At 42.4% G+C, this 13,694-nt stretch overlaps 1 protein-coding gene across 1 annotated transcript in view; it reads right to left on the reverse strand.

Annotated features, from left to right (window-relative positions):
* The window catches only part of MAP3K5 (mitogen-activated protein kinase kinase kinase 5), a 98,054-nt gene extending 84,360 nt beyond the window's left edge, over window positions 1-13,694 (reverse strand). The window contains exon 1 of the mRNA XM_058020791.1: window positions 12,894-13,694. Coding sequence (XP_057876774.1) covers window positions 12,894-13,299 — 406 coding nt within the window. The 5' untranslated portion in view covers window positions 13,300-13,694. The remainder of the gene's footprint in view (window positions 1-12,893) is intronic.

A 13,694-nucleotide genomic window follows, 5' to 3' on the forward strand; every position in this document is an offset into this window, starting at 1 on the left:
TGAGACTTGCAATAGCTGCACACTGCCCTTCATTCAATTTAAGGGCCTCAAGAAAGACTGTGAATTTGGAAGCTAAGGTAGCTGCTGGAACTGTGCATTCACAAATACAGTATCTTTAACCCATCTTCCTGCATAGATAGGGCACTGCAACTGCACTTCCTCAGCTCTAAACCAAAGCTTCAAAGAAGCACACTCGTTACACCTAAACTAGGAAACCAGTATAGCCATGGTCACCAATTAAACATGCCCCAGGTCCCACCTCTGCATCAGGACTGAGTGGCTTGGAACAGTTTACATCAGTCTTAAATTCTCCTAGCCTCCTAGCTCCCTTCAGACAGGTCACTGGGAATGCTACTGAGGCTCTACTCATTGGCACAGCCCAAAAGCATGCCAGAAGTGATAACAGCTTAACAGTAAAGGCTGCTGAACTCTGCTATCCATGTGTAGAAGCATAGAAGATAAGGGGACTAATGTGTGTGTCTCCAAACACCAATAGCCGGATAACTGTGGAGCCAACCAAGGATTGTTGTGAGAAAGAACAGGATGTGGCTGGAGAAGGGGGCCATATAGAGGTAGAGCAGCACTTTTCCGGGACAAGCATCCTTGTTCTGGCTCCTGGAGATAAGCACAACACAGTGCAGCATGTGAATCAGGTCAAGAAGTGGGCATGGACTATAGGGGGGACCAAGACCACCAAAGATCTCCAAAGCCCTCTGACCCATTTCCAGAAAGGTCTAAAAGAATGGACTGAGTATGATAAGTAATTTGCATAGAAAGTGAGACACTCATCTCCAGGGCAAGAAAACTTATCTATAAAAAGGTACCCCCACAAAACCCAAGTGCATGTGCATCCCAGGACCTCAGCCACGCACCATCTGGATCAACACTGGAGCCAGGACTGCTGATCTCTCTTCCTTTTTTGCTCTTTCACCCATCTTTTTCTCTTCCTTTTCACACTGCCCCTTTATTCACAACCCACTGCTGTTGCTTATACTGGGAAACAATGGGCTAAAATACCAATTTTCATGGCAAGTATATAACCTAATGAAATTTCATAAGCTTTTGCAGACCCTCTGACTTTTGTCATTCCTTTCGACCATGAGTACCTATGGATCTTGGGTGCTCCCCTTAAGAGTGGGACACCACACCACAAATACTCATTTGCTAGCAAAGATGTAGTCAAAATTTCAATTCAGGTGGCAGAATCTTTGAACTTTCAGATTATGAGAAGTCATCAAGTTTTGTTGTAGTACACAGCAAAACTCAGAGAATGTGTTCAAGCACTCCTGTAAACTGAAAGTATCTGAAAAACATCAGACTGAGAGCACAAACAGCTGGCACAACAGCATGAAATACATTCCTCAGCCACCCTGACCGGAAGAGGAAAGGATATGAGGCAACCCACAAGGAGCCAAGATCAAGAATAACACGAAACCACGCCTTTAGACAATCTCAACACAGGTGTCTGCAGTCCCGCTTTTGGTCTGTCCTCTGGAATGCATGCACAGCTCACAGAACTTACTCAACAAAAAGCTAACCAGAAGGAAGTAAAGGAGTGAGTTGGCCATCAGGCCAGCTCTGTGACCTACCTCATCATGCCATTCCCTGAACACTGAAAGCACCAGGGAGAAGTGTGTTAGACCATTTTCTTCTCCACTTAAGCTGCTGTGGGACTGCGTCTCAAAGGACACAATATACTCAGCTATTCCAGCAGTTCTACTTAATGAGAGTAAGTGCACAGAAAAATGGATTTTATGATTGTCTTACCCTACTTAGCACTGCAACTAGAATGAGGCAGCACTATACTCTTAGCAGGAGAGTAATTATCTTTTCTAATATTAATATGCATATTACAGTAACTGTCATCTTGCTTGTATTTATTTATTGGCATTAAGGTTATTTGAAAATGTGCCACGTCAACTTTCAATGTTACAAATCTGAGACAGTACTTGACATTACTATGGCAATAGCTCTAAATCACAAAATCATAGAATGGCTTGGGTTGGAAGGGACATCAAAGTTCACCCAATTCTATCTCCCCTGCCTTGTGCAGGGTGCCACTCACTAAATCAGGTTGCTCAGGGCCATCCAAAGCAGCCTTGAACACTTCCAGGGATGGGGCATCCCCAACCTTTGGGCAATCCTTTCTAGTGCTTTGCCACCTGCTGAGTAAAGAATTTCTTCTTAACATCTGCTCTAAACCTACCCTCTTTCTGTTTGAAAACCAGTTTAACCTTTCAGTCTAAAACCACTCCCCCTTTTCCTGTCACCATCTACCCATATAAAAAGCTCCTCTCCCTCCTTCTTATAAGCCCCCTTAAGGTACTGAAGAGCTGCAATGAGGTCTCCCTGAAGTCTTGTCCGTGTTGAACAATCCCAGGTCTGTGTCTGTGAATCAATATCTTCAATTCATAATAGATAAGGAATATATAATTTCTTACAAACTGAACTAAATATTGAAGACAAGTATCTGCCAGTTTACAACCAGCCACAGCATCAGCTGAAATCCACTAAGGTTTGGTAAGGTTTGCCTACCAGGAAATTTTTCAACTGAAGCTACTATTAAAGTACTTAAACAGAGAGGATACAGAGACAAGTATCAGGTTGTCAACACAGTGATCACTCAAAGCAGAGACACTTCTGGGATGCTGCAGAACAGAGACCAAAATGCAAGCAGTTAAGCAACAAAATGGACTGGAAATTTTCCAGTTCACACCCATTTGGCAGGGCTTGCTGCAAAAGTTCTTGCTTTAGTTCAGTCCATTTTCCCAGTGCTCTTATTGCATTTTGGCCTTCTCGCATCAGCTGGAAAAGGGAGATCATGGTTTCTGGACCAGAATTAGTGGCAAGAATCCTCATTTTCTTGTTTCATTTGTGGAATGCTTTTACAACACATACTTTTAAGACTTTCTCCATGTACCTCAGAATTGTGAAATGCACCCAAATGTGTATTTAAACCATGTTAAATCCACACTTAATGACCTCCACTGTCTTCCGTTGTTATTAAGCCTCAATCAAATCAGCATATTTAAGTAAATCTTTAATACAAGCTCTTGAAGCGGCTGCTAAATCCAGCCTGAGACACTTCTCTCCCATAAACAGAGCATTCTGCAATACACCCTGAGACTGGTCCAGCAAAAAGCTGCTAGCACAGCTGGGCTGGGCTCCATCACAGTCTCAGCTCTGGACAGTGCTGCCCACAGAGGCTCCAGCCTGAAAGGCTTGTCCAGAACCAAGCATCCACTGTGAGTCCCCAGTTCTACCTGAGGCCAAAGGGCTTCCTTCCTCATGCTGAGGGGCTGATGAAGTATTCTCTCCAGCTACAGACCTGGACTCGGCACAGCCATGGGAAGTTCAGCCTTCACTACTGGAAGCCTTCTATGGTTGTTGTGAGTCAGGGTACACACATGCTGCCCTTAGCCTGTGGCAGCAAGTAGAAGAAGGAAAAAAAACACCTCTGTTCACTCTGATGTAGGGTTAGGAAATACCATACTTCAAGAACAAACCAGAACTGGGCACTGCTGCAAGACCCCAGCATTTCCTCAAAGTTTATAGCAATAGTATCATATTATATAATAATGTAGCTGTACAGCTATATTATTTTGGAAGGGCCACTTCTTTTCTGGTTTGTCCTGCAATGTCTGCCATGCTTCATATGTGCCACATTCACTATACACAGAGCTGTTACTTCTGGCTAATAAATCAGGAAAATTCCCAAAATAATAAAAACCCTGAGAGATGTAAAAGGAAACTAGAACAACCAAGCACAGTATAAAAAAAACCCAAAAAACAAAACCAAAACCAAAAAAAAACGTCTTTAAGAAATTCTGTTCCTCTTCTAATTAACATGCAATCATAAAAATAGTTTTGGAAATTAGAGTCATCACAGTCTTGAAATGTAAATAATATACAAATATTGAATGAGTTCATCAGGAAACTTTACCTCCCAAAATAAGTTTCAACATAATAAGCAAAAGAAAATAGTTTGTGCACAGCAACTTGAATGATTTGCAAGGTCACTGAAAACCCTTGTAAGAAATTATATATTGAAGGACTTCAAGTATCAAAGGAAGTATATTTATTTTCATATGAAGTAACAGTCAAGTTCAGCTCTGCAGAAAACAAAAATTGAAACTGATCTCAGGGAAACAGAACATAAATACACAGAACTTCAGCTTTTTTTACACATGTAACAATCACTTCTTGTGAAAGTGGTCAGCGTGGTGTCACTGAGCCTTTTGCAACTGCACTTAACCCAGGAATGATGACAATGTTAGAACTGACAAAATTCCACTCCGAAGGAGATTTGGAGGGATCCTCTGTTGTTCACACCAACTGCCTGGCAAAAACCTCTCATTTCCAACTCTGATCTGGAAGACAAGGTTACATTCAAGAGGCAAATGGCTTCTCCCCTTCTCCACAGATGCCACATGTCACTTCCATTGCTGGCAAGAGCTGCAAGGAGTGAGTGAAGACTGGATGCAGCACACAACCAAAATCCTGGTTTCATTATCATGCTACATTTTTGAAAACATAACCAGTACTCAGCATGCATACATTCAGGTTAAAGTCAATCTATTTTCACTCAAATCAGCTAGAAGGTTCCTGGAGGAAGGTCAAGAAACCTTATCTGAGATATTGTACTGAAAGGCAATAATAAACCAATAAAAACCAAAATTATGGCATACTTCTAGTGTGTTTCCCTTCAGATACATCCTTCTACAGAAAAAAAGCCAGTACTGTCATGCTTTAAAAAGTATGTGTAGCTGCAAAAATCATATTGAAGGTGGAGCAGTGGAAGTGGAAGCATTTAATCTTTTGGGTGTGCCTCTATGGTGGAGTTAAATGAAGTACTTGGCTACTGTGTCAAGATAACTAAATAAATTTATCCCAAGCAGGAGGGGGCCCACTTCAGAACCATAAATTAATTCCTACAGTGGTACAACTGCTCATTGACTTTTGGTATATCATTGGGTCTGCCTTGGTCACATCCAGGGCTTCCTGCGCTACAGTCAGGTGACTTGCGAACACTGCAGAATAGACTTCTGCCAGGGGTTTAACCTGCATCTTCACAGTTCAAAGACTGCAGGTCTCAGTTTATAGGTCCCTAATAAGCCTGTAATGAAACCAGCATTAAAACTGTATGTGAAGGAGAAGAGAACCAGATAAATTCTGCAAGAAGCGCAGATAACTCTTCTGTGAAGATATCACTGAAAAACTGTCTTCACCACTGAAAGCACCAGCTGCTTACTCACCCAGAGTGCACTCCCTGCAAGAGACACCCACTGACACAATCAGCAAGCAAGTCCCAGAGCAACTCATTTACTTTATTACAGTAAGGGAGAAATGCAGAGCCAATTTTTTACAGGGGTGTCTAGCTCTTAAATCAAAACACACATTTCTTGTGGGATTTGAAAGAGCACTGATTCCCACTGGCTTCAAATGATTCAGACTGTGGGAAATCTTTAAGCCCCATGCTGCATCCAAACTCATCCCAATGTTTATTAATAAAGGCAGACACGATTTAGAAGAGAATTCAACTCTGGCATGCCGTTGTTAATAGTTGATCAGCAGCTTTTCATAACTGAAATATTATATCTGCATCACTCTAGGCATAAATTTGGTCTCAGAGGAAAAAAGTAATATAAACCAAAAAGCAGCCTGTGCTGGTATGTCAAGCTCAGCCTGAGGTTCATGTTCTCTTGGAACACAAACAATTACAAACTTCTTACAGAAATCTACCCACCAGTAATTACCAGAAAATCCCCCAATTGTCAAAACAGATTCTTCTGTCATCTGTCACACACACACATGTTCTGTGGTATGAGATGACTTTGCTGACTGCACAGATGTTTATCTCATTCTAACAACTGCCGCACTTTGAGTGTGTCTGTTCTGCTGAGTATCAACCCCCAGGGAAGCCAGACTGAAAAAGCAGGAGCAGACTACTGTGGACAGCGGATGTTTGGGGACAAACTAAAGCAGGGAGCCCACAATAACAGATGTGAATCCCAGCAATAACTTCCATTTTATTAAACACAGACTTGCAAAATCCCCGTCACTATAGAGCCACTGAGGTTTTATTATTCCTTTGGGTATAACTTACAAATAAACTTGCAGGTTACCTATGCACGCAAGTACAACAATTCCAAATACAGACTGTCCCAAAGGTACTGAGGAGACAGAGAAACAAATTTTAAATTATCAGCACCACAGAATACACTCAAAACTCAGCTGTTCTAAAAGAGACAAAAGAAAAACTGCCATAAAACTGAAGTTTTCCCTTGCTTAACTTAATTTTTTTAAGACATACCAAACAGTGAAATTTACTGAGGACAAGGTTGCTAAAACATGTATACAAGGTCTTTTCTAATTTTCACTTGAACCTTTAGGCTTTAACACAGCTTGTTTCAGCTGTTGTCACTTGCTACATTTACAGCTTTTTGTATTGTGCTTCTTTACTTTGGAAAGCTACTAAAAAGAGAAGCCAAATTATTATCATGACTGCAGCAAATTCAAGAGTAATTTCTTTATGACACATCCTCTTCAGATCTACAGAAATGCAAACTGCAGAAAAATCAGTCACAAGCTTTCTTCTGCATTACTCAAAAAGCATTCATCTAGTTTCAGTCAGCATTTTCTTCAGTGGGGAATAAACTTAGATGATGTCTGCTCATACAGATGCCTCACGAGTTTTACATCTTTAAAGTATTTTAAGGGCCCTAATAATTTCGTAACCTGCTTTCCTCCCACCACTTCAAATACCATGAAGTATTTCTAACTAACTTCTAGTAACTTCCAGTAACTTCTAAATAATCCAACAAAAGCCTTCACATGGAGTCTCTAGTCAGCTGTCTCACTGATAATACTTGAGTAAATAAACCCATCAGGAGCATACCCTTAATGTTATTTATGTATTTATGCACACCCAAGGCACATGCTGGATAAGCCTCTCAGCTGTGGGAGAGGCCTGAGGAAGTTCCTTCTGCACAGCAGAGCTACAAATTGCTGTGACAGGCCAGTGACAGGGTCTGAAAGAGAACTCAGGTCTCACAGCCCACATACATGGAGTGGGTGTATCTGCTGTGCTCCTCCTGCTTCAGACAGAACCTAGGGGAATATTGGTTTTCCAGTCACCTATTGACAAGCAGCCTGATGAGAGTAGTGCAATACAGCACCAATATTGGAATTTGGTTATAAAAATGTACAGCTGGTCCAGCAATGGAAATATTTGTGAATATGTTGTTTCAAATCCCATAATTTCTTCATAAAATCAGAAGTTCTCCACTAGCACTATGAACACACAAATTTTGTATCAGGATTACGGACTTTTTTCCAGACTCATATTTTTGGTTGTAGATGTAGATGACACTCAGGTGCTTTGGAATTAAATACTCTTCTGTGTCAAAGATATGCCATGCATTTGGTTTGTGTTTCTAATGCTGCTTTCTAAGAGAATCTGGACTCAATATGCAGAATCAAAAAGAGCTTTAAAACCCACCCCACCTAAACATTACAATATGTTCTTTGCATTCTGACACAAAGATTCTGTACTCATAATATTTTGCATCCCTGGTGTGATTATGGTCATACTCTCAAGGCAGCCATCAGCTCAAGTCTGCACACCATTATTAACTTACTTGGCATCTCTTGCTCCAACTCATCACTTGCATCATTGCTGCTGAAACACAGAATTTTCCAACATGGTTTCCACCGACAATGGGACTAAGATTCTTTTTATTTTTTTAGTAGTTGTCCTGGACTCTGAAATTGGACAAGAATATTGCATGACCTGCTACACTAATAAGAACTATCACTTGATTCTCCAGTCATGATGCTTTAGAAACAGTAGTGGGGTTACAGCAGCACCTGGGGGATGATGGAGAAGGGGGGGAGGGTGTCAAAAAGAAGTAAAATAAGATATGAATGTAAGTGCTGCATAATCACAGAAAGTATGTGCAGTATTTCAAGTGTCTAACAAAACTCTGTCAGTGAAATGAAAAAATATGAAACGGGAGGCACCAAGAAAAAGGTGGTGAAAACACCTACTTGTTCTGAGAGATAATGTGGAATAGAACAAAAGTTCTGATTACTGTTTCCGCTAGTGACTTTTTTTGCTCCTACAAACAGCTAAAATGGTAGGATACATTCTGCTTTTTACCACAGAAAATATTTACATCAACCTCTAGAATCTAGAACATTAGTTTTGAATAGAATATGACCCTCTTTGGGTTTAAGAGGGAAGTCTGTGTTAGGATGCCACAATAACAAACTTCAGGAAACTTCTATAAAGGCATAAATCCCACTCGAAAAAAATAGCATTCTAGAATTTATCATATTTAGAGGAAGAAACCACAAGAATGCTGTTGAGCCCTGGTATTGCTTTACTACATTTCTGTGTGCCTGTAAATGTTTCTAAATGCACAATCCGCAAATGTTCTGTAGAATCTGCAGAAACAACTTAGGTGTAGAACATCTTTGAAGTAATGTTCACCTTCACACAGTGACTGTACTCGTTCCCTGAACTTTTTGTCATTTTTTATATCAATTCCCAAGAACGTTGCACACTATGTTTCTAAGCCCAGTAAGCCTACATGCCAATCTCAAGCTCAAGCCTGCATGAATTCTGAAAGCAATAATGCTGAATTCCATAAATAAAGATAAGACATTAGACCTATTTTATCATCTCTTATTTGATGAACTGTATTTTAGTTGATCATTGCTGTTCTGAAGAATTATCTCAATAGACTCACACAACAGTGTTAGTAGAAAATGCTATCTATCCTAAGGGCCATTGATGGATGAAACTTGAGCATAAGAAGCTAATGAAATTGAAATTCCCCATTATAAGACAAGGTTAAAGTTAGAAAGAGAGTTTTATATGAAAAGCACATCAGGTAAGCTGTTTATCTTGAGAACCGACCTAAAACCAGTGATTGCAAAGATTAGAAAACTCATATCCTCCTCAGTAACTGTATGATCCCATATTTCACCAGTCCCTCTGAGACCGTATCTAAAAGTCAGAATGCACAATGTTTTGCATCTAGCAAACTACCATACACATCCCTGTCTGATTCTAAAAACATTTGTGAAGAAATTACCTTGACTTAGAGCATCTCCCTCCCATGAAGAGCTGACTTCATTCAGACTACTGAATTCATGAGACCTTTTTTCCTTTTTCCATACTTTTACCTATTTTGCTCTACTCAAACACTCTGTTCAGCTAGTCCTTGAGTCACTTATGTAATACAAAGTGACTATGTAAAGATCTCCTCAGAAAGAAAATCATTCTAATTTCAATTACCAAAACCAAGAATGCTTACCTAAGCCAAACAATCTCTAAGTACTTTACACCCATTTATGGCTGTTTCCAAAAGAAACTGAGCAATTAAAGAAAAACCAACCGGATATGCAGATCTAGTAATTAAAATTTAGAGGAAATATAATTTAATTACAAATACCAAGAGCTTCAGTGACTTTTAAAATACCATGACAATCTACTGTACTGTAGAATAGTGTCTCAGATACATTTTGACATATCTTTAATTGCTCAACTCTTACAATATTCCTGAAGTGTTTAGAAATTAAATTTAGAATTTAGGAGATACCTGTAATTCACCTGCACCAGCTTAAAATTACTGGAGACAAAAAAAAAAAAAAAAAAAAAAAAAAAAGCAACCAAACTCTAGCCATCCTCTTTACAAAGGAAAAGAGCTCTTAAGACAGCTGATTAAATCCATATACATCAAGGTTTGCAAGAAATTGAACTACATTTTCCTCTCTTTACCTTACTCTTTAAGTGGAAGAAAATGTCATAAATATTGAAGTCTCTGTTTTTGTCAGACCCGTCTACAGCAGTTTCCAGGACTCATTTGACATTTGCTTTTTAAGAAACAATTTTCAATTTTTTTGCTGAAATCAAGTGGAATTTAAGCCATGCAATCAAAAATGCTAGACTAGGCTCACTCTTAATATTTGGTGCATGCATGGTTCAATTATACATAGCTGACACCTACTCACTAAATATGCACTGCTAATTATGTCTCAGCACTTAAGGGCCATAGTTGACTGAAGCTGGCAGGAGATTATTAGTAGGCTAATCTACATTTAGAGCGGATGATGAGTATTTTCATCTAAGATATTTTAGTTAATACTCCTTCAAGTCCTCTCTGAAGCAGTGAAAGGCATGAAGCAAACATCCATCAGAAACCACCAAGACGTCAGACTGTGTTATACAAAGCAAAAAATGTGACATTAAAAAGGGGAGCCTTAATGATGTACAGGTAGGTTGTACTGTAGGTCTGTCCTTGTAAATCACAGTTAATTTACATGCATTACAGGAGTTGAAAGGTTTAATGTTTTGTTTTGTTTCATATAAACACAGTTACAAACTTGATTTTCCAAAACTTAATGAAATCACATCATTCCTTACTCTTGCAACTTAGCTGACCTTTAGCATGAATCCAGGAGGACTTCATACCCTGAATATGACCACTCAACTATCACGTAATTTGAAAGCACTTTCACTGCTGAAATTTTACTTCATATTTACTCACGCTGTGCTATTTTAATACACTTTTTTTTTTTAAATAACATACTGTGCAGATATTCATTATTTTTATTATTATTATTACCAACGTCACCTTTGATCACGGAAAGCACACAGCAAAAGAGGAGAAGAAGGGTAAGAGAGAATGTGAAAGCAGGTGAAAAAAAAAAAATCTGTGCAAAAGCTACACCCTCCAAGGCTGTTTCAGTTTTGTTTCCTATGCTGTTCCCCATTTGCATTCTTCTACTACACAGCTTCTACTCTTTAATGCTGTTCCAAATCTGAGAGAGATTTTCTCACTATTCTAAAGCTACTGGAGAACAATTAATTCCTAAAAATAGAAAGAGTGTAGAAATTGCAGCAGAGATAAAAAAACAAGTATGAAAATCCACAGATCCCTCTAGACCTAAGATCAGCAGCATAACACAGTTTTTCAGATTGCAGCTGGTTTATCAGTGGTCAGCTCAGATGGTTCAGAGTATATGTGGAGCAAACTTCTACATCTAGCTCTCTTCAGTCCAGGCACTGGAGGTGATCAACTCTCCTAGTTCTTTACATGTTTATGGACTTCACTACTAAAGCAGAATGCCAAAGTACTTTCTCTGGTTTGCAACAGTTCCATCAAATTCCAGCCAAACAGGACAAAAGACAAAGTAGTGTTTTCACATTTACAGCTTGCTGAAAAGCCATTGAAATAAGCGAATTATATTACATAAGCATGCAGTTATGTAGCACTGTAAGCCAGACGCCTACTGCCAGAATTAAAAGGGGCCCACTTCAAGTCAAATCTCCCATCACAAGAAAAGCGTCCATGAACTATCAAGACCCCGCCTACTGAACAGCTCGGAGTCAAAAAATTAACCAATGTCAGAGGCACAAAAACATCACAGATAATTCAACTTCTTGAGCCTCACTATGCAACAGCTTCCACAACAGAACCATGAGACTCTCAGGTTTCACCTGCCCTGGAATGAAGAGATGTCAGGGTGCTTGAAATCCCTCTGAGCTGAATGCAGAGAATATAAAGGCTATAATGAAACTCCATGGCCTTCCTATTTCCACCTGTGAGGACAGCTCCTCTGACTTCTGAGAATTGTTACTTTTAAGGAAACAGTTCTGCATAGGGCAAAAGGAATAAGCTGTAAGTGCATGCTTAAGAATTGCCCACCTCACTGGCCTGAAAGCAGCAGTCCATGAGGCAAAGCTTGCAAAGTTTCAAAGAGGTGACAGGCATATGCATGAAGAGTTTTTGTGAGAACTGGTTACAATACTGCCAGGAGGTTTTTGTTTGTTTGAGTTTTCTTTCCCTTTTTCTTCACCCCTCCCCAGGAAAAGAGGAAACTACAGCATCTGACAAAAAACTTGTTAAATGCTTCTTTTTAGCATGTATTTCATATACACCAAAGCTGCTCCACACAATAAGCTTAAAATTGCAGGCCAGGTCAATTGCCTGCTTCTGATTTTTTTTTAAGCAAAAAGTAATTAATTCAGTACTATAACCTTAGGTGTATGAAGTCTTTGAAAATCTAGCAAGCAGGGGTATTTTTTATTCTACATTCACACCACGTATCTGTCGGTAAGATAAGTAGATACGGAAAAGTTTTAGTTATTACTTTTACAAACGGGGCCATGTAAATCATAACACAGAGCCTCAGGCCACCTTCAAATAAAGGTGCTGTCATTTTATTGCCATGGAGCTGGCAAACTGGAGTGAGAGGATGCAGCCTGGGTACTCTTGCCAACTAACCCGACCGGCGTGTGAAGCTTTTTGTTCAAACGCATCCATCATATGTATTATGATGCATTATATGAAATCAATATCAAAAGCACAAACTTTCAACCACAAACACATGGAGCTTCCCAGATGCCGTGTCAGCATTGAGAAATTGTCCCTACGCGTCTGGTGTCAAATCTGCTTTTCAAAGCTCCCACGGCCTCGCAGCTCCTGTCTGTTTCAGCCCGCACTCGTCGTACTAGTACAAATTTGCATCCTTGCACTCTGTTAGGAAACCGAGAGAAAGCAGCCAGGGAGCGTTTAACCCGCCGCTAGCAGCCACCAGCACTGATTCACAGTACGCTTGCTGACCTAAGAGTTTCTTCTTCATTAGCGCGGCGCACAAGAGCGGGTTCTGGCACACTTTTGTCCCCCCACGTACCCTCTGTGACCACCCCGGGGGTGTCGCTGCAGCCGGGGGCCGCGGGGCACCGGGGCTCGGCCCCCGGAGGAGTTGGCGGCCGGAGCTGCTCCCGCCGCCCCGCGGTGAACCCGGGGCGGTGACGGGAGCCCCGGCCGAGCCTGTCCCGCGGCGGCGATGGCCAGCCCCGGCCGGGCAGCCCTTCTCACCTGCGTTGTAGAAGCGGTCCAGCACCGCCGTCTCGCCGAAGTCCAGCTTGCCGAAGTGCAGGGTCTCCAGCGCGGCCCCCACCGCCTCGCACGCCTCCCGCAGGCTCTGCAGGGCGCCGCTCTCCGCCGCCAGCAGCGGCCCCTGGCTCGCCTCGTTGATCACGTAGGTGACCGCGGTCCGCCGGCCGCCACCCTTGGCCCGCGCCGCGGTGCTCGGGCAGGCGGCGGCGGCGGCGTCCTCAGCCCAGAGAGCGGCGGGCGGCGGCGCAGCCAAGTCGGGCGGGAGGCTGCGGGCGCCCGCGTCGGCCCCGGGCGCTCTCCTGCCCAGCACCTCCTCGCAGGGCGTCCCGCCGCCGGGCGGGCCGGGCACCGGCAGGCTGACGGTCCCCTCGCTGCTGTCGTTCATCCCGGCGGTGAAAGAGCAGCCCCGGGCTCTGTTGCGCTGGCCGGTGTTAGGCGGATGCCATACTGCGCCGCCCGCCCCGGAGCGGTCCCGCTGAGCTGCTGGAGGGAAGAGACGACCGGGCTGAAGCGAGGGATTCCCACTCGGGCGCTAGCGAAGGTTGCCGGAGACAGGGAGACGAGCACAGCCTCCCTCCGTGCCCGCCACCGGCACCATGACGCGCCGCTCCCTTCTCCTCCGCACCTGCAGGGACTACCCGGCGCGCCGACCCCCGGCAGCCCGGCCTCCTTCTCCTGCCGCCCCCGACACCTCGCTCTTGCTCCGGCCGCTTCTTTCCTTGGACGAAATTCCTCGGCCGCCAGGAGAAACCACTTGTGGGATCGCTCTCCGGCGCCCCA

The sequence above is a fragment of the Melospiza georgiana genome, chromosome 3 (assembly GCF_028018845.1).
Source record: "Melospiza georgiana isolate bMelGeo1 chromosome 3, bMelGeo1.pri, whole genome shotgun sequence".
In the NCBI taxonomy this organism is placed as follows: Eukaryota; Metazoa; Chordata; class Aves; order Passeriformes; family Passerellidae; genus Melospiza; species Melospiza georgiana.